Source organism: Podarcis tiliguerta, assembly GCF_965153285.1.
Source record: "Podarcis tiliguerta genome assembly, chromosome: 13".
Taxonomy (NCBI): Eukaryota; Metazoa; Chordata; class Lepidosauria; order Squamata; family Lacertidae; genus Podarcis; species Podarcis tiliguerta.
Window position 1 is genome coordinate 27,240,722 of NC_139546.1, and position 25,550 is coordinate 27,266,271.

Consider the following 25,550-nt stretch of genomic DNA (forward strand, 5'->3'; position numbering starts at 1 on the left):
TGTTGTTTTTCGCCAAAAGCGTGAGAGGGGATGCCTTTCGTTTTCCAGTGAACAGAACAAACAGCACCATATAATTTGATATATATGCGCATGTCCGCGTAGTTTTTATCCTGCCCACCCCCACATCTTTCCACCCAAGGGGGGAAATCGGAGAAATCGGGGTTTTTAACTGCAATGTTAAGAGATCGCACTGCAAGGCTGTTTCAGGTCACTCTTTGCTGGGCGCAGTCCACCAGCTTCCCTGCCCAGCCTCCACGCGTAAGAGGATAATAGAGGAACTTTATTAGTAGGGGGAGGTTTCCGAAATGTTATCAGAACATTAAAATTTGTCCCCCCCCCAACACGAGAGCAGCTGTTAGGGCCCATTAGACACTTGTAACACTGTCCGCTTCTTCTGGCACACCCTGGTCCCATTCCACATAAAAACTCACAAATCGTGAAAGAAAAGTTTCTGTATTAACTCTGAAGTTAGGTTTCCTACATTTCTGAAATTACGCAGTGAGGTTATACTCTTCTGACAGTAGAAAGAAATAAGGTATATTTATTTAACTTACAGTAATTATTTCTAAATGTGTATATATACATATATATATATAAGCATATGCAAATTCTCCTTTTGATGGTAGGCCACCCTGTTCATGGGAGTCTGTTGCTGCAACTCCAGGCATTTTTAGATGATGGCCGTTGTCGGGGGGGGGGGGGGGCTTGCATTTCAGTCTGGTTTTTGGCCTCAGTTTGGTACTGAAACATCTTGGTTGCCCTGATGGAAACAGAGATAGAGAGACAAGGGGGGGGAGTTCAGCTCTGTTAACTCTCCTAAAACTTTTGACAGTCTTTGATATTATCAGTCCTACTATCCTAGTGGTTCCCAGTTGGGGATCCTTGGACCTCAAGGGGTGCACGTACCACACACACACACACACACACACACACACACCGGTTTGTGGCACCATTTGCATAATAAAAACCACCATAGATATATCAAATTTTTCAAAAGTAGGGGGTCCATGGCTTGGCTAAGTCTGCAGTACTTAGCTAATTTGGAACTCCCGTCCTGGAATGAATATTAGGGCATAGTGGCAGGGGGCATGCACACTAGAACATGTTGCAACAGTTCCCTTTCTAGGTTGATGGCCACTTCTATTGTTGACGGCAACAATCCTCCAGGAGTTATGCTATGGCGTTCCACATGGCTCCATTTCGAACCTCTCACTGCTTAACATCTGCATTAAGCCACTGAGCAAAGTTATATTGGTATCCAGAGCAAGGTATCCTCCATCTGCTGCAGAAGCAATATATCTCCTTTTCATTGTATTCATTAAAAGACTTTGCCCAAGGAAGGGCACATGCATCTCACGGTTGCGTGCCTTCTCGTGAGCTTTTCCAGCAGGGTATTATGTGGCACTGTCTTTTGAAATAGGCTCTTCTCTTATTTTTATTCTGTTTTTGATTGTATTGTCATTCAGTATTTTTTATTGTTTAAAAGTTTGCTTTGATAGCTGCCTTTAATATATTTTAATACAAAATAGTTGATTAAAAGAGGCAGGTTATATAAATAGATAGGCAGGTTAATAACAATGATGACTACGACAAGGTGTTGCGGGCAGGAGCTGGAACATTGCAGCAAGAGATTTTGTTACACTGCTAGATACAAAGGGGCATCTTTGACTAACATTTTGATAAGAGAAAACAGATAAAAGCAGACACAAGCTAAATAAAGGAAATAATCAGTTTAATACTAATCAGTATTAGTGCAGTCAAAGATTATATGGTGAAAGGGCCTAACAGTACATCGTGGGGCAATTGTCAGCCATTTTCAGACCTAAACATAAATATAAATGTGTTAAAATATAATTAAAATAATTTAGATTTAAAGTGTCAGGTGCCCAAGTGCTCATGCAGACCCCAGGTTCTAGGGTGATCCTTGACCACTTCAAGATGAGAGAGCAGGTGGCTGCTGAATATACCAATCCCAGACAATTTTACATTTCACCACAACCTTATTAATCGTGCTTAACGAGCAGCCTCTTAAATTTGGAGAAATGGCCACTTGGAAAAATAAGTAGGTCATTCTGAATTTTTGACTTCTATCTTCTTGAGGCCAGTGTATAAATTCCTCATCACTGGAGATAGCCCTCCAGTGGGAGATGCAGGTAGTCTTGCAGAGAAGATGGCAGTTTCAACTGAGCAATGCCCTGATGGCATTGCGGCCCCAACTGCTTCCGCACAGCACAACGGGCCAGATGTTGCAGAGGGCGAGGCTGATTCACCAGGTAGATGGCTGAATCGTAGAACACCTGATGCTCCTGTCAAAATGCAAAGAAAAGTAAAATGAGGCATTGAACACACACACCACAGCAGCAGGCTGGTCCATGGAGGTGAATTGGGTACTGCCCCACCAACTGCAGTCTGCCCTCAGGCACTTCCCACCAGCCTGCCTTTTTGCTTACAACCAGCCTAGGGAAGTGGTCCTGGCAGTCAACTCCCTCCTCCTTAGTCTCGGTGTTGTCACTATAGAAGTCAGCAGCGAGGAGGAAAGGCGCAAACCTAGAATTAGTTGGCTCTGCCTGTTGTTAGCCCTGGGTCCACTCTGTGTTGGCCTCTCTGCCTTCTGAGTCTTAAGACACATCAGCCTCCACTGACCACCACGAACATAATCCTCTCATTCTTCTCCCTGAGCCTTGGCTGAGGCCAATAGGAACTGCAATAACTGGAGGGCCACAGGTTCTCTGTCTCTGTAGTAGCAGAAGCAACCAGGCAGGCATGCCATACAAAATCATATTATCCTATAGGGCATACAGGGTGAGCTCCTGTTGCTCTGTCCCAGCTCCTGCCTACCTAGCAGTTCGAAAGCACGCCAGTGCAAGTGGATAAATAGATTTTGCAGGACCAAACAGCAAGCCTTGTGATTGCATAAGTGTGTGTATATGTGTTTGTTTTTGTGTTGCATTACATTCGATTGGAGGAATTTACCTGCCACACTTCAAGAGGCACAGAATCCACCCAAGAATCACAGGGTGGGATCCGGTCATAGGAATTTAGAACAACTTCCATAGCCTGAGGTGACAAGGCACAAAATTTTAGCATCTGAAGGCAAAATTACCAAGGAGAGAGAGAGAGAGAGAGAGAGAGAGAGAGAGAGGGAGAGAGAGAGAGAGAGAGAGAAAGAACACATGTGTGAGCGTACTGGAAAGAAAAGAAGAAGTAGATTCCGTTATTTATTTAGAAATATATATATAAACTGCTTAATGGAAAAACTTGCTTTAAGCAAGGTACATAAAATAATATAATTATCAATCCCGCACAGATAAAATCAGAGCAATCTCCTATGCTACATCCCTTGGAAGTCTTCAGCCAGAACTCCTGTATTATCACAGTGCCTAAAAATAATTTTAATTCAGTATTAAGAAAGAAAAAGAAAAGGAAACAGAAAGATTCCAGTTAGGACTTCTGAGTATTTCCAGGGAATTTCCCTTGGCAAAGGAAGGCAGAAGAGAGATACATTCTAGCTCTTATAAACTTGAAAGGATGAAATCCAAAAGACCAAGAGGGTGCATATATCAGAGACCAAGATTTCAAGGGCTCAGTAAAATAATTAAGCACAGTATATGTAATCCTGGGTATCTTGTAGTACACATTTTTAAAAGAAATGTTTAGAATACATATGGCTGTGGGAAACTGTTTAGGAACATGCTGGCAAAACCTGGTGGAAATCTCAGGAAAAAAGACAAGTGGGGGTTGCAGAGCATGACTTCCAATAACCAGGAAGTGGGACATCAGACTCCTGCACAACCCCTGGTTCCACTCCTACTCCCAGGGACCCCTTCTTCCATCTCCAGGCCCCACCAAGCCTTGATTCTCTCATATCATCCCTTTCCTTCTATTTACAGACATGACTTACGGAGCTGTAGTCCAGAACATCTGGAGGGCACCAGGTTGGCCAAGGCTGCCACAGGCAAATGTTCTCCTCCCCACCGCCTAAGGACCAATCCAAACCATGTTGCTGCCTAACCAAGGACTAAATACTCCTACTCACTTTGTTTCCCACATACTGAATGGTAGGTGAATTTACTACTGCGCTGACAATAGGAGAGAGGATCCTCCATCATACAAGAGGACAACAAGGTAACTTAAGGGGCGCAAGGCAGACCACACCCTACAAACAACTCTGCCGTCCAGCACCTCTTTGCTATCCCAAAGCTGCTTAATGTTGTGGCCAGCCTTGCCTTCTCCTATTGGGTTGAATGTACAAAAAGGTTCCCCAATACCAAGGTCAGCCAGCAGCTTATAGAGGTGGCGACCCTTACCTTGGGATTGATAGAAGCAGCACCATGGTCGAGCAAGGTGGCTATAAGCCTCTCAGGTTGCCCCTCCAGGTAATCTTCCACTGCTTGCAGGGCACAATCCACAGGTGTGTAGCCGGCACAGTTTCTAACGTTGACCTGTGCCCCGTGCTGCAGCAGAAGCTCCACAATGCGGATGTGGCAGTTGCTGCAGGCGTTGTGCAGGGGCGTGTGGTTCTTCCGGCCAGCTATCCGGACGTCGGCCCCACCTTCCAGCAGCCGCTTCACCACCCGGTAGTAGCGGCCAGCCTCCTCAGGCCTGTCTGCACTGGCGCAGGCTGTGTTGAGGGCTGTCTCTCCCTCTCGGTTCCTGTGGGCAACCTTTGCTCCATAGCAGAGGTAGAGCTTCGCGTGGTCGTCCAGGCCGTGCTTTGCAGCCACGTGCAATGGAGAAGCACGGTGGTCTCTTGTATTTTGGTTGACCAGAGCTCCGTACTCCAGGAGCAGCTGGGCACACCTGGAAAGCACAAGGAGTAGCTGTGGGGAATTTGGCAACCATCACACGATCCAACCCATGGTGGGTGCAGGAAGCTTGCACAATATTTATCTGGGGAAGCAGCAGTGAACACAGTCTTCTGCCACTCTGTTGTTGTTGTTTTTGTTTTAAAAGAATCAGGACCCATATAGGACATGAGCCTGCAACTGGAAGTGAAGGGGCTAGAGAGACCCTTTTGGCCTAAGTGTGTCCATAACAATGGCTTCTCCCCCCCAGTTAGATATGCTTGCAAACGATATGGCCTACTTAGCATGACCCATTTAGCTGCCCACAAGGTGCTTTTAGAAGCAAAAGTCAAGTTGTCCACTTGCAACAGACCTTGTGGTTGGGAAATTCCTGGTAGTGTCTGGGAGAGTGACAGGACTCTGGGAATCGAACTCCAAGACCAACAGGAAGACTGAAGGCAAGGTATTCTGTTGAAGCACATGATCACGCGTCCTTCACGTTTAACAATGTACCAGGACTTTATAAATATGTGTTGTGGACTTTTCAGAGTTGTGGAGAGTTGGGTATTAACCTAATCTGTGCCTTCTGCCATGGCTTTCCACCCTGGTGTGTTCATTGGCTACATTCACCCCGGCTCAACTGGACACTTCTCATTAACAGAAGAATCCAGCTTTCTCAGGAAGCGTGGCTGGAGAAGGGTGCCAGTGATTGGGGTTCCACTGCCCTGCAAAGATGCTCTCCACCCCCATGACTAGTAGGACCAGAAAACAGTAGGGATCAGAGTAAACAAAGGCAATTATGCAAAACAAGATGAAACTCGGTGGTTCTTGCTTCAGAATCTGAATTGCCCATGGATTGTAATATTTAACAACATGCTTTGCATAATCTATTGAGGTAGTACAATCTACCGTACATTTAATTTCGCATGGGAGAAAGGCACTTTTGCAATTGAATTAAGGAGCCCCCTGCCAAGTCCACCAGGAAGGCTAATTGTTAGTTTCATAGAGGCTAATCGTTAGTCCTATTTGGCTAATTACTTTGCCGCTATTCTGCTGTCGCCTTATTGCTGCAACACTTCAACCCACAAACACACACCCCTTCCCAATTTCCCAGACATACGGCAAAGACTCCTGAGTGGTGCAGAGATGCAGAGGAGCCAGTCCGTCCTCCGAAAGAAGGTTGGGGTTTGCGCTGTAGCTCAGGAGCAGGCGGGTGCACTCTGCGCGGTGGTTGGCACAGCTTTCATGAATGGCGGCTTTCCCACCAACGACAGCATCAACCTCAGCCCCTTGCAAGAGCAGGTGCTTCACACAATCCTGGTAGCCTCTGGCCGCTGTGATGCACAATGGAGAAGTGTGCTTCTTCTGGGGGGTCAGCACCCACAGCCCTGCAGAAGATTATTGGGCAGGAGGATCAAAAACTGAGAAGCGGCAGGTTAATACTGCCATTTAAATGCATTTGCAATAGGTTCAGGGCAAACAAACAGAAAATCCTTCCCACAGCGCATAATTAGGCTGCCACAAAATCTGACAATAGAACTATCAGCCATGATAGCCAATGAGCGAAACAAATACCTTAATAAATATTTAGAAGCACAGAATTCTATGATTCTCTGGTGATGGGAGCAAACAGCACAGTACGACTTTCTCCATCGTTCTCCCCTGGGGAGCTTTCCCAAAGCAATAGCCTCATGGTAGACCAGCTCTTGAATTTAAGCACCAGCCTGGGTAACCGTTAGTGATCAGAAATTCCATGCAAGCGAGTGAGCATGAAATAATACTGCTGTTTGCCCTGAAACTACTTAAATCTGGGCAATGTGTTGCAGGTTGTGGATTAACGTGGGCCTCTGAGGAAGTCTGAGGAAGTTCAAGGCTATTGCTCTTAAAAGTGTCGCAACTTGTTGACGGCAGAGAGAAAATAGCAAACATTTTCTGCCAAAGTTCCTACTGGTTCCATGTCAAAATACCTATGTTGCAATAAAAGCAATGTGACAGAAGGCTCCGCTTACAAAGAATACCACTTTTCATAAGGGGATTCCAAACTAACCACTTTTACTGAAGTGGCCACATTTTTGTGATTACAACAAAATTTCTGGCTATTCACTTTTCCTGTTTTTTTTTAATTAGTGGGCATTTAAAGGGCAGTGAAACTGTTTTCAGGACAGTGAGTGCATGCAGATTATTCGTTTTATATACCTCTATCATGTCCTTTTTCATCTCCCCACGCCCTTCTAAGCTAAAAAGAAATCCTAATAACAGACCCTGCAATGCTGAATCTTTCCCCAGTGGGACCAAAATTCCTGTGCTCCAACTTGTCGTCCTGCCAGAACCCAAGCCTTGAAAAGTCTCCCACCCCCACAGAACTGAGTCAAAATCTAAAAGGCCAGTCACCAATCCAAGTGACAACCCCTATGGACAACCCCTTCTTACCCATTTCGGCAGACCACACCAGCTCCTCACTGAGGGTCTCCACAATCAAGTTGGCAGTAGATTCATCCTTAAAAATGCTCCGGACTCTTGGAAGGTCTCCTGTGTACAGGGCATTGTGAACAGCAGGATCCCGACAATACTGTGGGCGTCGGGCAAGTTTGGGGAGTGCAGAGAGGCTCCCAAAACTAGGCTGGTACCTCTGACTCACAGACTGGCGAGACGCAGCCCTCCGCCGGTCTTCCCATTCCAGCATTTCTCGCTGCAGACGCAGGGAGCGAAGGGTGGAAGAAGTGAACGTGAAAGTTTCCTTCGACATTCTTCCACACGAGAAGAAAAGGCAGCCAAAGTTTCTCCACGCAGGCCTAATTCATCTACCCCCAACCTGTAAGCTGCTCCCAGATTCAATTTTAAAAGGTATGGTTACGATGCGGTGTCACCAATGGGCAAATCTGTTTATTGGACAAACACCCAAGCTTTGCTGTGTCTATAAATAGAAAGGAATAGTCATCATGACAGCAAAAATACTCTCAGTCTCTCTGCAGTGTCAATTTTCCTTTCTGGATCTCCGTGCAATTAACTTGTTGGTGGATCCGTAGAAGAAAGCTGAGAAGAGTACAGTGATAAAGGAACAAAATGAGAATGGCAATCACCAAGTTTTAAGTATTTAAGCCTTCCTCCCTAGCCCCCCCAAGTTATCTTGTAAGCAAAGTCTGCTGTCTGAAAAATAAATATTAATATGGGAGGGGAAAATTCAGAGCACACTGGAAAGGGGGATTCTACCCTCTGTGGTCTAAACCTCTGAGCCTAGGGCTTGCCGATCAGAAGGTTGGCGGTTTGAATCCTTGCGATGGGGTGAGTTCCTGTTCCTTGGTCCCAGCTCCTGCCAACCTAGCAGTCTGAAAGCATGTCAAAAGTGCAAGTAGATAAATAGGTACCGCTTCGGTGGGAAGGTAAACGGCACTTCCGTGCGCTGCTGTGGTTTTGCCAGAAGCGGCTTAGTCATGCTGGCCACATGACCCAGAAAAACAGTCTGCGGACAAACACCGGCTCCCTCGTCCAGTAAAGCGAGATGAGTGCCGCAACCCCAGAGTTGTTTGCGACTGGACTTAACTGTCAGGGGTCCTTTACCTTTTTACAGCTGTTTAAAGTGGTATGATACTGCTTTAAATGTGTAGTGTAGTTGCTGCCAAAGACATGACGAGTCCGCTATCCAAGGATTTGTTTTACAAATTGCCACCTGCCTTCTGCTTATACCATGGGAAAGTAATGTTGCCACTTCACTGAATTTCATTGCCCATCCATTACGGCTCTCTTCCTTGTTGCTTCCTTTAGCTGTGCAATCCAGCTTTTATTGTTTAAAACTCCCACCTCTAACCATTGGCTATGCTAGCTGATGCTGGTTAGAATCTGGAGGGCCACAAGCTCACTATCCTGATTTTGGGTCTGTCTGCTTGCCAATACAGAGGCAGTCTTTGATAATTTGGTGCCCCCAAACAGATCTTCTGAATTATGGATCTTCTCAATTTTGCACCCCCTTCGGCTCGGCACTGTGTGTGGGAATTGCCCTCACCGCCCTAAATCCAGCACCGGCCTATTTGGAACCTCTACCACCAACCTATGAAGATTCTCATGTGTATAACGGGCAGCTGAGCATATGGCATTTGAATGCTAGAACTCGCCCCATAACACTGTTCTAACGATTTGCAAACCTTATCCCAATTTGAGTTGGCTGGGTACCAACATGAGCACAAAGAGGACAATGTCCTGTCCCCAGGAAACTTGCCAAGAGTCGGAGATGGTTGCTGCCTGCTTTCTTTCTGGCATTTGCTAAAGATGTTCCTGTTTGCCAAAGCCTTCGATGTAGCAGTTAGAAAGCACTTTGCTGTATTCTTTTACGTTTATTATTCATGGCACCATTTTTATCTTTTGTACACCACTTTTGATATTCACAATCATTAGCAGTATCTTAAGTGTTTTAAATAAAAATAAATAGGGTGACATTCGGTCAGCTTTTCTTGAAGCTTGTGCGCAAACAGTAGTTAGTGTACATTTTTTCTTCTTCCATTGTATCATTTCCTGATCTGTACTTGTTATTTTATGCACAGAGGTTTTCCTCTTTTTATTTGTGATTAACTGAAATATCTGTTTGAAAAAAGACTCCAGGGGCTGTGTTTTTCCCCTCCAACCAATCTGACAGTGAGTTGTTCTCTGCATGCCACGGTATTATAGTTCTATAAGCGTAGTTAAAAACCTAATCTTGCAGGGGATGACGGCAGCAATGACACACATTTCTTATTATACACTAATGAGACCATCTCTGAAAAGTTCTTGTGGACAACCAGTTCCAACACACCAGTTTTTGTCATTTGAATAAATTTATGAAATTTGGTCACATACATTGACGCAACTGGTCAAACTACCACAACATTGACTGCAGCACTTTATGGGAAGAAAAAGGCATTCCATTTTTGCTGTTTCTGGTTCTTTATTGCCAGCATTCTGTTTTGCTCTAAATTTCCCAAGGAGACAAACAAGAAAAGCTGGGTTTATCCAGCTTCAATATCTCAGACCCACATTATCCATGTAGTATATGGAGGTGATTGTATGTATCCAGGAAGCTCTATATGAACAGGGGATGCTCCTCACTTCAATATGTAGAAAAGTGCAATCAGGCAATGGGTATACGACGTCAACTCTGAAAATTGAGAGGTAGCGGGGATGGGAGGCTTGTGGTCCTCCAGTCCAAGAGCTTCCATCCATTAGCCAATCAATGACCATTTGCCAAGGGGGCTGGGGCTGATGGGAAGTGGAGTCCAACAACTGGAGGATCACAGACTCCCCATCCCTGCTTGTGTGAAGTAACCAGTGCGCATATAAGTGCCTCAGTACTAGGAATTGCTGCTACGACATCCAGAGTTCAAATTGGCATGAGCTACCTGGCAGAGAAGGTTACTTGCCTTTCTGGAGCCAGATCTCTAAGTTAATATGTATAAAACATATTATGCACACACTCCCTTTAAAACCCACAATCAAAATGTCAATCGCAAAGGAATAAAAGGTAAGGATTAAAGAAAAAGATACAACACGCAAACATCTTTTTTGCAAGGTTCTATTGGCAAAAGTCAACTTCACACATTTTGCTGACTGCTTCCATCCACATAAGATTATTTACAAGATTATTTGCATGTTGCCTCTGACATGGTTTGTGACAGAGTACCGAAGCAGGCATCAGGAGAGATAGTGTTTCAAATCGGAAGGGAACGACAGCTGCTTAACGTGCTAAACGACCGTTCTGGCTGGTTTAAACATCCAGGCAAAGCGCCGTGCAGGCAGAAGTAGGTCTGGAATAAGGTGTGATGCTGGGTGTGCACTGCCAGATACCTTGTTGCTTGGAAGGCTGTGCCTTTGAACAAATGGCAGGCTGCAGTAAAATTAGTAGCAGGAGCTTAATGTCCAATGCTATTCCTGCTGGGGCTCCCGTTTCTGTCCAATTCCATCAGATTTGTTATCTGTCTTATGAAGGAGCTTCTTTCCTCCAATCGCAACCAATGTTGATAAAGATGCTGAAGGCAAAAATCTCAAAGATATGTGCAAGGGAGTCAGACTCACTGGGCAAAAAAAATCTCTGCAGGGCTCAGGACAATAGCCATGGTTCTATGACAGCAGGTCCCCTTACTTGAGCATCAGTGAGCAGTCATAGATTGCTTTGGGCATCAAAGTTGGAGAAAAAGTCATCGGGTAGTTCTCCAAGAAGCTGGTCCAGGTCATCTGCATAAGAAGCATGAAAAGTTATTCAGGCTGCAGAACAGGAACTAAATCACCCCAGCACCCCATGCATGGGTTCCTATTTGCACATGAGATTCTCCAAAGATCAGGGGCTGCCCCATTCTCTTCAGCCCATGGGAAAGCTGTGCCCCTGGGAATAAAGGGAGAGGAAAGAAAATATTGCAGACTCATTTAGACTCAGTGAGCAAGGCTCTGGTCAGGGCTTAGTCCAGTCTATGCTTCAGACACATAGTGCAAACACAACATTTCACAACCAGTGAAGAATTCATATTCTGATAATCTCTGCACCATCCCCACTTTTTTGGGGTGGGGTGGGGCTCAATTATTGTCGTTATATATATAAAGCAAACAGTACCAGGGTGGGTAGAATTATCACTGGTTCAGATGAAATGGCCCCATCTATGCAGTATCTCTGCCAACCTGCATTCTAAGCAAATATAGCCCAGTAGCACCATTGTTTTAGCCGAGGCCCAACATGCTTATGTTCCTACTCAGCTGTGAATATCCTAGGAAGCGCCTCTTTCCACGGCCAAACATTTTCTACTTTGCATCTGTGTTTCATACATTTGACCTGCTTCTATGTTTCAGGTTTTCCAAAGTATTTGGAGTTTTCTGGGAAGGAACCGGGGTGAGTGGGCAGGAATGCAGGTAGACAGCAGTAGTCATGAGGAAGGGCAAAGGAGCAGCACAGAGGCATGCAGTTTCACCCCTTGGCAGCACAAAAAACTCTGGTCAATCTCTCTCTGCTTTCTAAGCTGTGGCCAGATGCTGTTTATCAAAGTTCTCCCCGGGCAAGGAGGGCTAGCTTGCCCGTTTTTCAAAAGGTATTTTCAGTCCCCGGGATGCCAAGTACCTTATTCTATCCTTGAACAACATATCCGCTTTTGCTGCACACTCTCAAATCAGCGGGTGGGATGCAGTGCTCTATGTGTGGCCACTGAATGGTCACACACAGGGCTCTGCATGCCATCTGCTGATCCAAAAGTCATTAAGTGCTTGGGGAGCAGCGGGGAGGTTGGCAACATGTAGTCCTGTAAGCTGCATCTGGCTCAGTAGGACTTTTCTGTAGTCCATCTTGCTGGTTATCTTTCCTGATCATTGGCCATGCTGGCTAGAACTGAAGGGAACCCAACAACAAATGGAGAGCCACAGGTTCTCCATCCCTGACGCAGTCCACACTTCCTATTTTCCTCGTTCTGGAGGAGGCAGCGGGGAAAGAGAGACAGAAAGGCATTATCAGTCCATTGCTACTTAAGAGTTCTATTTACCCAAATCAGTTGTTTCAGCCTTTGGGGATGGAAGGTGCAAAACTGATTTGCCTGCTCCAGAGACCCCTGGAATTGATGTCAATGATGACCCTTTATCTAATGCCGATACGCGCTGATAGCGGTCCTCATCCATCTCATGTCCTCCTTTGTTCCTGTTGTCTGTTGTAGTCATGGCAACGGGGGCGTTGGTGGGAGGATCCTGCTGGAATTCCGGCGCAGCCTGCACTTGCAAGGTTCCAAGAGGCCACAGAGAATGTTTGAGTTTAGCATCCTTCATACTTTTATCACCAAGCATCCCAGTAATTAAGAACAAGTGCTTCCATACACTTTTTTTTAAAAGTATCCAGAGTACACACAGCCACTCCTATATCCTAGCAATTGTGCGAAGGAGAGCCTGCTCCTTACCTGTGTTGGCTCCGTCTGCATTCCTCCCTCAATCTCTTGGCATAACTGAGGGGTCTTCTCATTGCTGAATCCCGGAGGATATATCTTCACCAAATTACTGGGTGTCACATTGAGGTAGTGGTTGCGATAGGATGGGGAGAACACACCCACCTGTGAAACCCAACGTAGGTATCAATACTGCCTATGGTACACGGCACAATTGACTATACTTTAAAAAATAAAAATAAATACAACAATAGAGGGGCAGATGTTTCATCGCTGGGAAGGGGTAGTTCACAACCAAAGAATGAAATATACAACCCAACTTCTAAAAACAAGGAGGGAGATAATACTATTTAATTGGTGTCCTGGACCAGCTCATCTGAATACAAGAGGTTTGAATAAAAGCGACGCATACAATCTCCAGAAGTAAGATGGACTAAGTGAGTCTCTAGAGCAAAGAATTCTAAGACACCTTTCTACATATTCTCATGGACCTCATTTAGAGCACCCAGATAATAGCAAAGAAAGCTCTCTGGGAGTAGAAGGAGGAACATTCCACCATCCAATGGACAATCTGTGGTAGATGGTTCCTGACTTGTCAGTTCTGCTTTCAACTGACATTGGTTGCATCTATTTGACACAAAGCTAGAAGGGGTAACTTGTTTTTGTTAACTTGTGTTAATCTGGAGGTGATAACTGCACCAGCAGGGGCACAAACAAGCAGAACTATCGCTCAAAAATGTCTCTGGATCCCCTGTAGCAGAAGGTCTTAAATACCAGCTATTCGTTATAATTTTTTTGCATGGAAATGAAAGCTCACCCAGCCCTTGATTTCTTGTTTTCTAGTACCTGCTTTAGCAGAAGCACTGAACCAGCCTTAAATTCACTTTGTTTCTCCTCCAGCAACAGGCGATGTATTGTGCCTTGCATTTCTCCTGCATGACAGAAGGCCAAACCAATCAGGTACAGGAGCACTAAATATACAGTGAAGTCAAAGAGGAAACACACAAGTGTCACACACCAATAGCTCTCACTGCCCTTTATACAGGAACACAGAGATGGGAGGGAGAGCCCAGCGAAGGAAGGGTCCCAAGCACTCAACACCAGCCACATAATTTGCCAGTGACCTGGAGCAAAGAACAATTGGTCCCAGGCAAATGCACATATCAGCCCCACCTAGGCTTAGGACTTCTAAGGACAACTTCAGTGTTGCTTGTTTATTCCTTGTGATGGTCAAATGAAAACATATCCTAGGAAGTCAAGAATGTGGTTGTGTAGGGAGTGGCAACTAAAACAAACTATACAGGAGAGGCTTGCAGTGAATGTTTATGCATGAGAGTTAAGAAGCAAACCATCCCAAATGGCCTACTTTATTTTTTTAATGCCCTGTTAGTATTACCTGGTAGCATAGAGCACCAAGGTTTCAAACTATGCCCACAAAAAATTGGTGCCAAAATGTCAGTCTGGAACCTCCATGTGCATTTGTGGGACTAGCTCAACTGAGAACTTGCCTCAATATTTGCTGGACTGCTTGTCCCCTGGCTGATGTTGGATTTAAATCGGGTGAGGAACCTTTGTCCCTCCAGATGTTGCTCAACTACATCTCCCATCAGCCCCAGCCGGCATGGCCAATGGTTAGGGATGATGGGAGTGGGAGTTCAGCAACATCTGGAGAGCCCGAGGGTACCACTGGGAGTCAAAGCTGAAAAATGAACAAAAAGACTACTGCCAATATAAATTGTAATTGGAAATGCCAAGGATTAAATTGTGTTTGTATTTTTTTGTTTCGTTTGTGTTTTTGTTTGGTGCAAGTTGCTTTTTACCCAGTCTTCTTTTTTTGTTATTGTCCATGCAAATATGTTTTACATACGTATTTCCAATAGCAAAGGGAAAAAAGCTTAATTAATATTTGAGCAGTCCATTGAAAACGAACTCCCTCCAGCCATTGCCTTTCTTCTTGCTTCACTTCTGGCTTGAGAAGCCAGCCTGTCTAGGCAATTCTCCCTCCCAATACCTATTCACAAATTTTGTTTAGGCACCTAAAACATTTTACTTAAGAATTTGAAACATTTGTCCAATTCTTTGCTGGCTCCAAAGAAGGGTTTTTTTGGGGGGAAAACCCCATGTCACAACTATCCAGTCCCTTTCCCTCAATCTAATGAAAAGACAGCACTCTCCCTCTCCATCCTTCACCATCAACACAAGGGGTCAGCAAAACACACAGATTTGCTCAGGGCTATATACAAGCTCCATTGTTAGGCTAGTGGAAGCCCGTGCAACAATTCCCAGTAGCACAATGTGCCTAAAGGACTGCACCATATTTAGTCAGAGTCAATTCAAACACCCAGAAATGAGTCAGACGGTGGCCATTAACAAACAAGGTTTGCCCAGACACCACAGGCAAAGCAGAAACGCCCCACCGATAATGCATGCAGAAGAAGTAAGTCACGACACTGAACTCTTTTCATCCTTACCAGTAGGGTCTTTGAGCACGGCGCCCGCGTCAACGTTGGTCTGCATTACCGACTTAATCATCACGGCCATGTTAGGAACCTTGTTCTTTGGGAGCTGCTTCAGGGCTGCCTGCATGAAAGAGAATGAGCAAGGGAAACGCACTATTTGTGGGAAGTCAGGGTGGCAAATCTGAGACAGGATTGTATTCACTTTTGAGATTTGAGAAAAGGTGCCTGATCGCCAGAGCAGCAAAGGGTATGGAAGAGGCCTTCTAATATATCTTTCTTCCTGCCCTTTGTTGTACGGGGACACACAGCGAAAGGACAGCTGGCCAAAGAGGCCTCGTAGCTCGCTTCCTGATGGCTCAAGGTTGGAGGAGAGGACGACAGCTGAACGTCAAGCAACCACCCACACCTCATTTATCACTTGATGCGCAGCAGGAAGAGAGACAGGAGGGAGAGGCATGTGGGAGTTGCCTAGCAACCCACCATGTTTACCTTCTTACCAGACTAGGCCTGCTCCGGGGGTCTAGTGCGTGTCGGGGGTGTGTGCATGGCAAGCAGTGTATGTCCCGGGGCGTGTGCAGTGAACGTCCTGGGGGTTGCCACAATGGCACCCCCCCCGATGGCACCCGGGGCGGATTGCCCCACCCCACCCCACCTTCGTTCACCAGTGCATGCAAACCTGGTGCAAGAGGTCCTACCAGAGGTGTGGACAGTTATTCCCAGCTGTGTGGAGCAGATGTTGGCCTTCCCTGAGCTGAATTTAGAGTGAATACTAGTCACCAACACTTCCAAGGTGTTATGGAGGAACTTCTGTATGTATGTTCTTTTGAAAATATGTTTATATGTATACTGTACCCTTGCAGATGGATAACAGTATATATCCCATCCAGATTACTGATAAGGTTATCCATGGCTCCAGTAATATTGCAATACAGCCTTGCTTCCAGGCCCAACCATTTTATCATCTTTGGCGTTTGCACTTCAAGAGGAGATTCTTCTTCAAGTGAAGTGGAAGTTTCCCACCTGCAAAACCAAACTCAGCCTTTACCTTACGAAGCACCATAACAACGCTGTATGTCCTAAGGAAGCAGGACGGATCTCTCTCGTCCAATCCCAGCTCCGTTTTCATGGCAGCCCAAGGGCCTCTTCCAAATTCGTCTTCTATTGGCTGCTGGGAAGGAGGCATCTCCTAGAGTCGAACACACAATTCCAGGTTAAAGCTTACTTTTCACCTTACCTTTGGGGAAAGCACTTAGTCATTTGGAGACAACATTATCCATGGGAGCTGTTTTGCTCTACTGGGTGCAGGTCATATTGCTTATGCTCCTTCCTCTGCTCACTCCAGAATCTCCTCCTCGCCACCTCACCCTCTCTCACACACATTAAAACATATAAAAGAATAGTTAGAAGAAACATCTCTATTGAAGCAGAACGAGAAAGGGTCTCCACGACCTGACGTATGAAAAACTTGCCGTAGTCCAAGACATGCAAGGGCTGGTTTGGGTTACTCAGTACATGCCCAGAGGCATCTTTTGAAACTACCTGAACCCTTCCCTGACAGGGCTTGTTAAATGTTGTTTCCAGGACTGCTCTGGCTCATGAGGTGAGGTTCTGCAATTCATCATCCTTAATATTGACCTTATCAGTACAATGAGAATAACCAAGTGACGCTTGGAAGTACTAGACTAAAGATTTCAAGATTTTCCATGGATGAGTTAGGTTTTTTTTTGAAATACAAAGAAGGGATGGAAACTTGCAGTTTTCTCCTGTAAAGGTCATTCTTCACAGCTGCTTCAGAGTTGGGTTTTAAAAAAATTAATAGCCAGTAATTTTTACTAATTTACTAATTTTTACTAACCAATTTTTACTAGAACTACAGTGTTTGGAGGGGTGAGGTTTAACTATTCCCTTCCTGCGCTTGAGCCTGATTAAAGTTACCCGCCCCCAGCTTGGCTAGCAATGCCCTGTGGCACCAATGGGAACGACCATCACCATTAATACAGTAGTTACACGGTAAGGAACTCTTTATTGGCATCAGGACTGCGAAAGGCAGGGGCTAAATCTCCCATTCCCATGAAGTTTGGTTCCAATGAAATTCATATCCCATTAAATGAAAAGACACCCAACAGGGTTTGTAATCGTGCGCTTAGCATCACAGCTGGGTTCTCAGAGGCAATGCAGAATTTCCAGTCCCCATCTGCAGCATGACTTCTTCTATTAAGAAAGGGAAGAGTAGAACAATGAATTACCTCCGTCCGCAGCTTTGCTAGAGCCCCATGAGTTGGTGTCTGTGGAGTTGTAATGAGAATCTCTTCTAAGTTTTTTCCATCAGGCTTTTTTAGGGAACAAGGAAAGGAAGAAAATCTAATGAACACAAATTCTTGCCAGAGTTATGGACTCACCTTAAAGTAAGATATCAAAAGGTAGGTAGATCCCTCCCTCCCACCCAGCTGCATTTAAAAAAAATGAAAGCTGAGATTCTCAGGGTGCTGAATGTGGTAGTCTGGGCCCAATTCTGTACTCCCAAGGCAGTTACACAACCCTACCTAAACACTTTAAAGCCCTAAACGGCCTCGGCCCAGTATACCTGAAGGAGCGTCTCCACCCCCATCGTTCTACCCGGACACTGAGGTCCAGCACCGAGGGCCTTCTGGCGGCTCCCTCACTGCGAGAAGTGAGGTTACGTGGAACCAGGCAGAGGGCTTTCTCGATAGTGGTGCCCACCCTGTGGAACGCCCTCCCATCAGATGTCAAGGAAATAAACAACTATCTGACTTTTAGGAGACACCTGAAGGCAGTCCTGTTTAGGGAAGTTTTTAATGTTTGATATTGTATTATGTTTTTAATATTCTGTTGGGAGCTGCCCATAGTGGCTGGGGAAACCCAGCCAGATGGGCTGGGTATAAATAATAAATTATTATTTATTATTATTACTTATACTGTAGAAACCATTGGCACAGACTAAAATTATTAGCTTGACTTCCTGTCCTCCCTGAGTCAAAGCTATGTCCCAAATCAGGAGAGAATGTACAAGTTTTCTTTCTATATTCAATTTCCCTTCAGTCCCAGTCAGAGGTCACTTTTTAGTGATTTTTGGATGCGGAATATTTCAGCAAAAATATTTAACTGAGGTTTCAATTTAATATTTTATCCTTTTTCTATATTATTAATTTCATTAGCATTGTTTTTCTAAGCCACCACAGAGCATTTGTATCAGCAAAGCAGAGCAAAAAAAGTTATTTCACCTGCAGGCACCCCAAGAAGCATTCAGTGAATCCATATAGGGAGATAATTAGTAATCCCCATCAGTAGGATAACCATATAGCAGCCATTTTGGAGCAGAGAAAACTTAGGGAGGATGGCAGCTTTTATGCCCCTTTTGTGACATAGCAACTGTGGATGGAGTGGAGGAAAAAAGGTAATAATATTTCACAACACACATATACCGTATTTTTCTGTGTATAACATTCCCCGTGTGTAACATGCCCCCTATTTTGGGGGACTCAAATTTATGAAAATGGGGGAAGATGACCCCTGTGTATAAGACGACCCCTGTTTTTAAACATTAAGGTAAAGGGACCCCTAGCCGTTAGGTCCAGCCGCGGACGACTCTGGGGTTGCGACGCTCAAATTGCTTTACTGGCCGAGGGAGCCGGCATACAGCTTCTGGGTCATGTGGCCAGCATGACTAAGCCTCTTCTGGTGAACCAGAGCAGCACACAGAAACGCCGTTTACCTTCCTGCCAGAGCGGTACCTATTTATCTACTTGCACTTTGACATGCTTTCGAACTGCTAGGTTGGCAGGAACAGGGACCGAGCAACAGGAGCTCACCCCATCACAGGGATTCGAAAAGCCGACCTTCTGATCGGCAAGCCCTAGGCTCTGTGGTTTAAACACTATTTTAGAGTAAAAAACCTAGTCTTATACATGGAAAAGTACGGTACTTCCAAAGCATCCTCACTCCTTTGTACATACAGCAGGGGTGGCTAACCTGTGACTCTCCAGATGCTGCTGAACTGCACCACCCCTCAGCCTCAGGCAACATGGCCAATGGTTAGAGCCAAAGGTAGCTGTAGTTACTAGCTGGACAGCCATACACTCCCCATCCCCAACATAAAGATTGCCCTATTATCATGCTGGTCCTCTTACTTGATGTGGCAGAATGCCAGCAGGTCCCGGGAAGCGCCGCGTCTTAGCCCGCAAAGGAACTTGGGTAACTGGCTCTGGCATCTTGTTGGCTGCTGTGACCAAACGGACAAGGTGATTGGTGACCACAGGTGACTGGAGGTTTCCGGGAACTTTAGGGTTGGCAGGTGAAGTCTCCATAGAGGTTGCTGGGGGACCATATGCAGAAAGCAGCTGAGCACCAGAAGTGGCCGTTCTGGACACAGAGCAGCTCTGATTGGGCATCCATGGCTTGTGCGGCCTTGTTGGGGTACTTGCTGACTGAAAAGTAGAGCAGGGTCTAACCAGAGGCAAGCATGGGCTGTTGGATGTGGCAGCGGGTTTTTGCAGAGATGCCTGGAAAGGCCTGAGCACCTGGCAGCTGGAGTTTGAAAGGGCACATGTGTTGCTACTTAACCCTAGGCGAGACTGAGACAAGGAAGCGTCCACGGCAGGAGGCCTCAAAGGCAACTTTGGAGAAGTCTCTGCCGGCTGGAGATGGCTGATGACCTCTACCACAGGTTGTTTCCAAGTCTTTTCCAACTTTGAGGTCTCTGACCCAAAAGAGTCAGTCAATGCCAATGAATCAACCACTCGTGGTTTCTTCGCTGTTGCTACACTATTATCTCGCATTTGCTCCCAGGACATACAGTTGGACCTGAAGGACCCCGGATACGACTGTGTATCAGACTCTTCCAGATCCATGCATGCAGCCAATACAAGCTCGTTGTCAATTTCCTCATTGCAGGGGGCACCCCCAGTGGGGAGCTTAGCTGGAGGCTGCTTCACAAACCTGAACCTTGTGTTTGAAGTGCCGCTCGATTTACATTCAGTTGCAGTGGGTGCCAGGTCCTTCTGAACTGTGAAGCTGGTCGCCAGAGGAGTCTTCTGGTTGCTTTTGACATTACCTTCTCCAAACCTTAGCCTGGAGCAGTTTTGCACCTGCAAGACTGGGGACATGGTCACCCTTGGCCCCTCAGAGACCGCAATGGTGGTGCTGGGGGCTCTCAACCCAGTTGAGAGGGGTCTAAGACATCTTGAGCTATCTGTAGGTGGATCCAGGGCTTGCTTCTCCACATCATTCACAGCTGACAGAAAATCCTACCAAGAACAGAGAAACAGAATGCTTGTCATGAGGTGCCATCCCTCAGCTTTGTACTACATGAACATTGTGAGCCTGAGAGCCCATGAGGGCTTAAGGGCATCTTTTGTTTGCCATTTGGCCAACAGAGTTCTTCCATCCAAAGTCACATGTCCATCTGAAGTCGTCCAAAGTACACTTCAGCCAATAAGTAGAAACCTTTGCCCTCTCCACCACACCCAGATTCACAAATATTCTCTTACCTCATCTTCAAAGTCTGCCTCCACAGCAAATAGCTTCTGTAGACCACAGGCCTGTTGGGTGAGGGGGAGAAATAATAACTTTAAAAAATTATTCTATACTACCTGAACTTATACTACCTGAATTATTCTAGCTACATGCAGTTTTTGTTCCAGCACAAGTCTGAGTGGGGTTTGTTGTTGTTTTGGTACACCACTTTAAGTGTCTCTTTCGGCTGAAAAAAGGAGAATCCAAGCATTCTAAACAAATAAATACATAACAGGCTTGCCCTTTTTTTAAACCTGACCACCTTCCACCCACAAGGAAGAGTTTTGAGATATTCAAAAGACTGCCTGATAACTTTTAACGTTTTTTATTACTATATCTTGCATTGTGTTAAAAACAATGTTTCCCGGGGTTTGAGGGGAGTGTAATAGCCTCGTCAGTCTGCTGCAGCAAACACAAGAGAGTCCTGTGGCACTTTACAGGCCAACCCCCTTATTATGGGCTACAACGTCATGGGCTACAGTCCTGCTGCATGGGCTGTGGCTATGTGTTTCTAAGGCGTTTGTCCTCCCTCTGGACTGCCCTCCTCCCCAGTCCCTCCTGTCCCTCTATTACCATCGTGGAGGCAGAAGAACCAAGACTCCAGGGTTAATACGGTGTGAAGAAACAAGGACGACGCAGGGATGCAGCGAGAGAGGGAAGTCCAGCATCCAGGCCCGCACCTCCGCTCACCGAGCTCTGCATTCGAACTGGCCGCCTCAAAGATGACGAGCCGCCCAGCCCCCGCCCTTCTTCATTGCACCTGCGCAATAGCTCGTTCTCTTCCTGCCCACAAAAGGGCAATCGCTTCGTTTCCTTGACTACGCAAGCGTCTAGGGCTTTCGCCCACTCAGCCCCCGCCCGGTCGCCATAATGCGGCGCTCTTCTACTACGTAAGCGGGGGCTGAGTGGGCGAAAGCTCTAGGCGGTTGCGTAGCCAAGGAAACGAAGAGTTTGCCCTTTTGTGGGCAGGGAGACAACGTAAGCGTAGTAGAGCGCCTGTTCTCGTTTTAGGCAAGGAGGGGATCGTCAACGTTTTTTGGCCGCTTGTTAAAATAACCTCGTTTGTCTTTAGCGCGCAGGCGCCAAGCTTCCGCGGCTCGTGTCCGTTCTCTGTCAGAGGGGGAAAGCGTGTTTCTCCCCACACGGACGTAAATAAGACCGTTGGGAAGAGGTCGAGCTCGTTTCTAAAAGTTACCTTTAGTGTTAAGCAGTTTGGACTCTATGTCGTCAGATTACGCTTTAACGTGGGCCAAGGTGTATTTTAAATATCAAAATGCAGCTCTGGAGCACGTGAAGCACTGTGCCTCGGAGCATATCAAAAGTTTTTTTTCTTTCACTGAGTAGCACGTACTTCTTTGGCGATCACTCGTAGCCAGTAAGATTGTCTTCCATGAACACGGTTTTAACAGTGAGTCCGTAAGTGACTGTGGAGGCCAATGCTGGATCCACACACCCTTCCACAGTGGGAATATAGGTTTCCGGACGGGGTTGATCACGGTGAGGGTTTGCCAAGTGTGCCTTCCTCTTAGCGCGTTTCTCCTTTTCATCCTGAGTTCGAGCGTCTTCAAAGCCCATGACACCTTTGGTAAAGGCTGTTCTCCATTTGGAGCGCTTGCAGGCCAGTGTTTCCCAGTTGTCGGTGTTTATACTACATTTTTTTAGATTTGCCTCGAAGAGAGTATTTGAACCTCTCTTGTTGACCACCAAAATTACGCTTGCCATTTTAAAGTTCGGAATAGAATAGTTGCTTTGGAAGATGGTAATCAGGCATCCCCTCTTTTCTTCCCAACCCTATACAGTGGTACCTCAGTTTACGAACTTAATCCATTCCAGAAGTCCGTTCTTAAACCAAGGTGCGCTTTTCCTAGCAAGGCCTTCCGCCACTGGTGCCCTTCCACCGTTCAGATTCCGTTCTTAGACCGAGGTAAAGTTCTCAAACCAATACACTATTTCCGGTTTTGCGGAGTTTGTAAACCAAATTGTTCTTAAACCGGACTGTTCTTAAATCGAGGTACTGTGCTGCATATAACACCAATGTCTCACAACAAATGTAACTGAAGAACCTGAAGAAAGAGACAATGCATGTGCTTTTGAAAACGAGGGGAAATTATTATTTTTTTAAAGAAGAAAAGGAGTGTGTGGCAGCCCCCAGTATTTAAAGAGCCCCCACCCCTATTACATCATTAGAACCAGAACATAAACCTATGAACCTATAAAAAGAGCAGGAAAAAAAAATCAATGTTTGGTCCAGATCCTAGGTACTGCACCCTCACTAAAGGAGACTGTATGGATGATTCACTAAATGATTGTAGGATGACGTGTGTACCTGAGCTTATGGTCTCAGATTCTCTTTATCTTATATGCTGCTTTATTACAAAAATGACAACTAGACTACTGATCCTAAACTGAATAGTTAGTTGCCCAACCAGCTCCTCCAGAACCCACTGCTCTCAACTCACTCTCAACTGCCTCACATTCAAACTCCCTTTCAAATCCTCATCCAGTCATCACTCACCACCAGAATTCCACACTCTCCCTTTCCCTCTCCTTCCCTCCTTAACATTCCCATAATAATTCTGATATAATTACCTTAATAACCCTATTACATTCAATATTTTATACAAGCGGGGCTCCCTATAACCATACTGTTAGAAGCATTTGCGCTTCCCATTCCTGGTTCCTAGGAAATGGGGGTGAGCAAACTGCAGGTTCTCCATCCATGTTCTAAAAACCAGAGGTCTTCCCCCAAATGATCCTGGGAATTGCAGTTTTGTAGGTCTGTGAGAGGGAAGTCACAATGGCACAAATCATTTCAGTGGAAGTCATATGCTTTAAAGGCACATTGGGTGCTCTTGAAAACATAGCATCATAGAATTGTAGAGCTGGAAAGGACCCGAGGGTCATCTAGTCCAACCCCCTGCAATGCAGGAATCTCAACTAGATGATCCATGGCCGATGGCCATCCAAGCGCTGCTTAAAAACCTCCAAGGAAGGAGAGTCACTGCTTCAGGCCCTAAGGGCCTCTGGAGCAGGAGAAAGCAAGCTTGCTCTGTCCTCCATGTGACAGCCCTTTAGACTTTAGTTATTGAAAGGGCTTCATGGTGTGGATCTCATCCCAGTGTTATGAGAGTGTAAGCAACACATTTCCCTCTCTCCTTTCTCCACTCCATGCAGAACTGCAATGGTAACCAGAAGGCTAGAGTTTGGAGCCCAGCCAGGACTGGCTGTGGGCAGGATCCTTGCATTGCCAGGGGTTGGGCTAGATGACCCTTGGGATCCCTTCCAACCCTGCCATGCTATGATTCTATCAAGCAACTAAAGGAACAAAAAGATGCTTCTGAAACATTTGGAAATCATAGGAACACTCTCCCCACCAGTGGCTTCTATCTTTCTTAGGAAATAGGCAGGCCAGAACAAGGAGGGAAAGGCTCAGAGTTCAGGTAGGTGCAAATGCCAATTGAATGCCCTATACTATAGGAATGCTTCCTTCCCATGTCCCCCACCCTCATGCGCCAGACTGCTGCTAGCATGGCTGGGAGCCAGGCGCCTGCTGATTGCTCCGTTTTCTTTGCAGGGAGGGAGCTGTTCCCCAACATATACTTTGGTCTGGCCAAATCCCTGGAGAGACATGACGACCCTCAGGTATTGGGGCAGAGGGAAGGAAGGAGTCCCTGTGAAACACGTTTGGGGATTCTGTGGCTTCCAACAAGTGCTTTTCAGAAGCATTGCTCTCTCCAACAGGGGAGGCTGAGCCATAGCCATAACAGTTAGTTGCCTTTGATAGGCAATTGTCTCACCCTCTTTGAAAGCCATCCCATCCAAGATGCTCTTGTGGTGCATCTGATTCTCCTATGCTTCCTTGCTCCTGCAAGGAGATGACTATTGTGAGATCCTTTGGTTAGCATCTGTCTGGGCTGGAAAATATGAAAGAATCAGAGGACTGGTGAGCTTCCCTTGAAGCACAACTGATCAAAGGCAGGCAGATCTGTTAGCATCTTGATAAAGATGCTCAAAAGACAAAGGATCTTATAATACCCCATTAGTGTCTCAGAAAAAGCTCCCAAGCTGATGGAGAAGAGAGCAGTTAAGTGGTCAGTGGGGCTCCAGGTTGCCGCTTCTGGATCCCACCACAGCCCTTCCAAGTTGCCAAAGAAATCAATGTCACAACAGTTTTTCCCCTCGCACCTCCTCTCCATGATCCCTCGTGGGGCCTTCTCAGACATATGCTGTGTCTGAGCCAGCAGATCCCACCAAACCAAGTAATCAAGGACCCAGTCAGAAAAGGAGTGTGTGCAGTCATACCAGAAATAAGCAAAATACCGCATTTTTCTGTGTATAAGACTAGGGTTTTTAACCAAAAAATGATATTTAAAATTGGGGCTCGTCTTATACACAGGTAGTCCTGAGGGGTGTTTTCTTAATTTGGAGTCCCCAAAAATACATGGGGCATCTTATAGATGGGGACGTCTTATACACGGAAAAATACGGTAACTAAACAGGTACTAGAAGTCACCCCAGAACTGGCCCTACTGAACATCTTCCAAGATAACAATGCCCACTCACACTAGAAAGAGCTCATAACCCACTGACAGCATACAATTTGATATGACTAACTTAACCCAACAACCCCCCTCACCCACTCAGAAACAAATCCCACTGCAGCCAGCCAAAGATGATCAACCACACCCTAGGCCACCCCAACCTCTCTCACCACCAAAGAAACATAGCAAGTGAATAGAAAGAGAACTTCCCCAGGTGATGCTGACAGAAAAACCCCAAGCATACGCTAAATAAAAGAACTTAAGCTTTGCCACCCCAGTCCCTCTCTCCTGCTCTACTGCATCCATACAACATGACCAGTCCAACAAAGTTGATGTTGAAGAATCATTGCTTCGACAATG

General features: G+C 45.9%; 2 protein-coding genes across 5 annotated transcripts; both read right to left on the minus strand.

Annotated features, from left to right (window-relative positions):
* Positions 1-1,715: 1,715 nt before the first annotated feature.
* Positions 1,716-7,691, minus strand: ASB16 (ankyrin repeat and SOCS box containing 16). Of its 3 annotated transcripts, none has more exons than XM_083411024.1 (5): positions 7,215-7,671; positions 5,905-6,172; positions 4,308-4,800; positions 2,974-3,087; positions 1,716-2,306 (listed from the first exon to the last, which is right to left on the minus strand). In XM_083411024.1, the coding sequence occupies exons 1-5, from the start codon at positions 7,528-7,530 to the stop codon at positions 2,121-2,123; spliced, it is 1,377 nt and encodes a 458-aa protein (XP_083267150.1). In that variant the 5' UTR covers positions 7,531-7,671; the 3' UTR covers positions 1,716-2,120. The 3 variants fall into 3 exon arrangements, with proteins under 3 accessions (XP_083267150.1, XP_083267151.1, XP_083267152.1); XM_083411025.1 differs by having other exon boundaries at positions 2,974-3,057; positions 7,215-7,660; XM_083411026.1 differs by lacking the exon at positions 2,974-3,087 and having other exon boundaries at positions 7,215-7,691.
* A 1,988-nt stretch (positions 7,692-9,679) lies between these two features.
* Positions 9,680-21,496, minus strand: HROB (homologous recombination factor with OB-fold). Of its 2 annotated transcripts, none has more exons than XM_083410981.1 (10): positions 21,340-21,496; positions 20,625-20,675; positions 19,266-20,381; positions 17,364-17,447; positions 16,163-16,303; positions 15,130-15,238; positions 13,505-13,590; positions 12,674-12,823; positions 12,269-12,488; positions 9,680-10,982 (listed from the first exon to the last, which is right to left on the minus strand). In XM_083410981.1, exons 1-10 carry the CDS (start codon positions 21,349-21,351, stop codon positions 10,909-10,911), a joined length of 2,043 nt encoding a protein of 680 aa, XP_083267107.1. In that variant the 5' UTR covers positions 21,352-21,496; the 3' UTR covers positions 9,680-10,908. The 2 variants fall into 2 exon arrangements, with proteins under 2 accessions (XP_083267107.1, XP_083267108.1); XM_083410982.1 differs by having other exon boundaries at positions 21,223-21,473.
* Between the last annotated feature and the right edge of the window lie 4,054 nt (positions 21,497-25,550).

What these genes read in the sequence shown, in the direction of transcription:
- HROB (XM_083410981.1), bottom strand. An exon ending in CAGTGCTTCTGCTAAAGCAG is followed by an intron (nt 12,824 to 13,504) that starts GTACTAGAAAAC and finishes TGGGTTTCACAG; the next exon opens with GTGGGTGTGTTCTCCCCATC. An exon ending in TGCAGACGGAGCCAACACAG is followed by an intron (nt 12,489 to 12,673) that starts GTAAGGAGCAGG and finishes TTGCAAGTGCAG; the next exon opens with GCTGCGCCGGAATTCCAGCA.
- ASB16 (XM_083411024.1), bottom strand. Translation starts at nt 7,530, where the DNA reads ATGTCGAAGGAAACTTTCACGTTCACTTCTTCCACCCTTCGCTCCCTG. An exon ending in GGTGTGGTCTGCCGAAATGG is followed by an intron (nt 6,173 to 7,214) that starts GTAAGAAGGGGT and finishes AATCTTCTGCAG; the next exon opens with GGCTGTGGGTGCTGACCCCC. An exon ending in ACCACTCAGGAGTCTTTGCC is followed by an intron (nt 4,801 to 5,904) that starts GTATGTCTGGGA and finishes TGTGCTTTCCAG; the next exon opens with GTGTGCCCAGCTGCTCCTGG.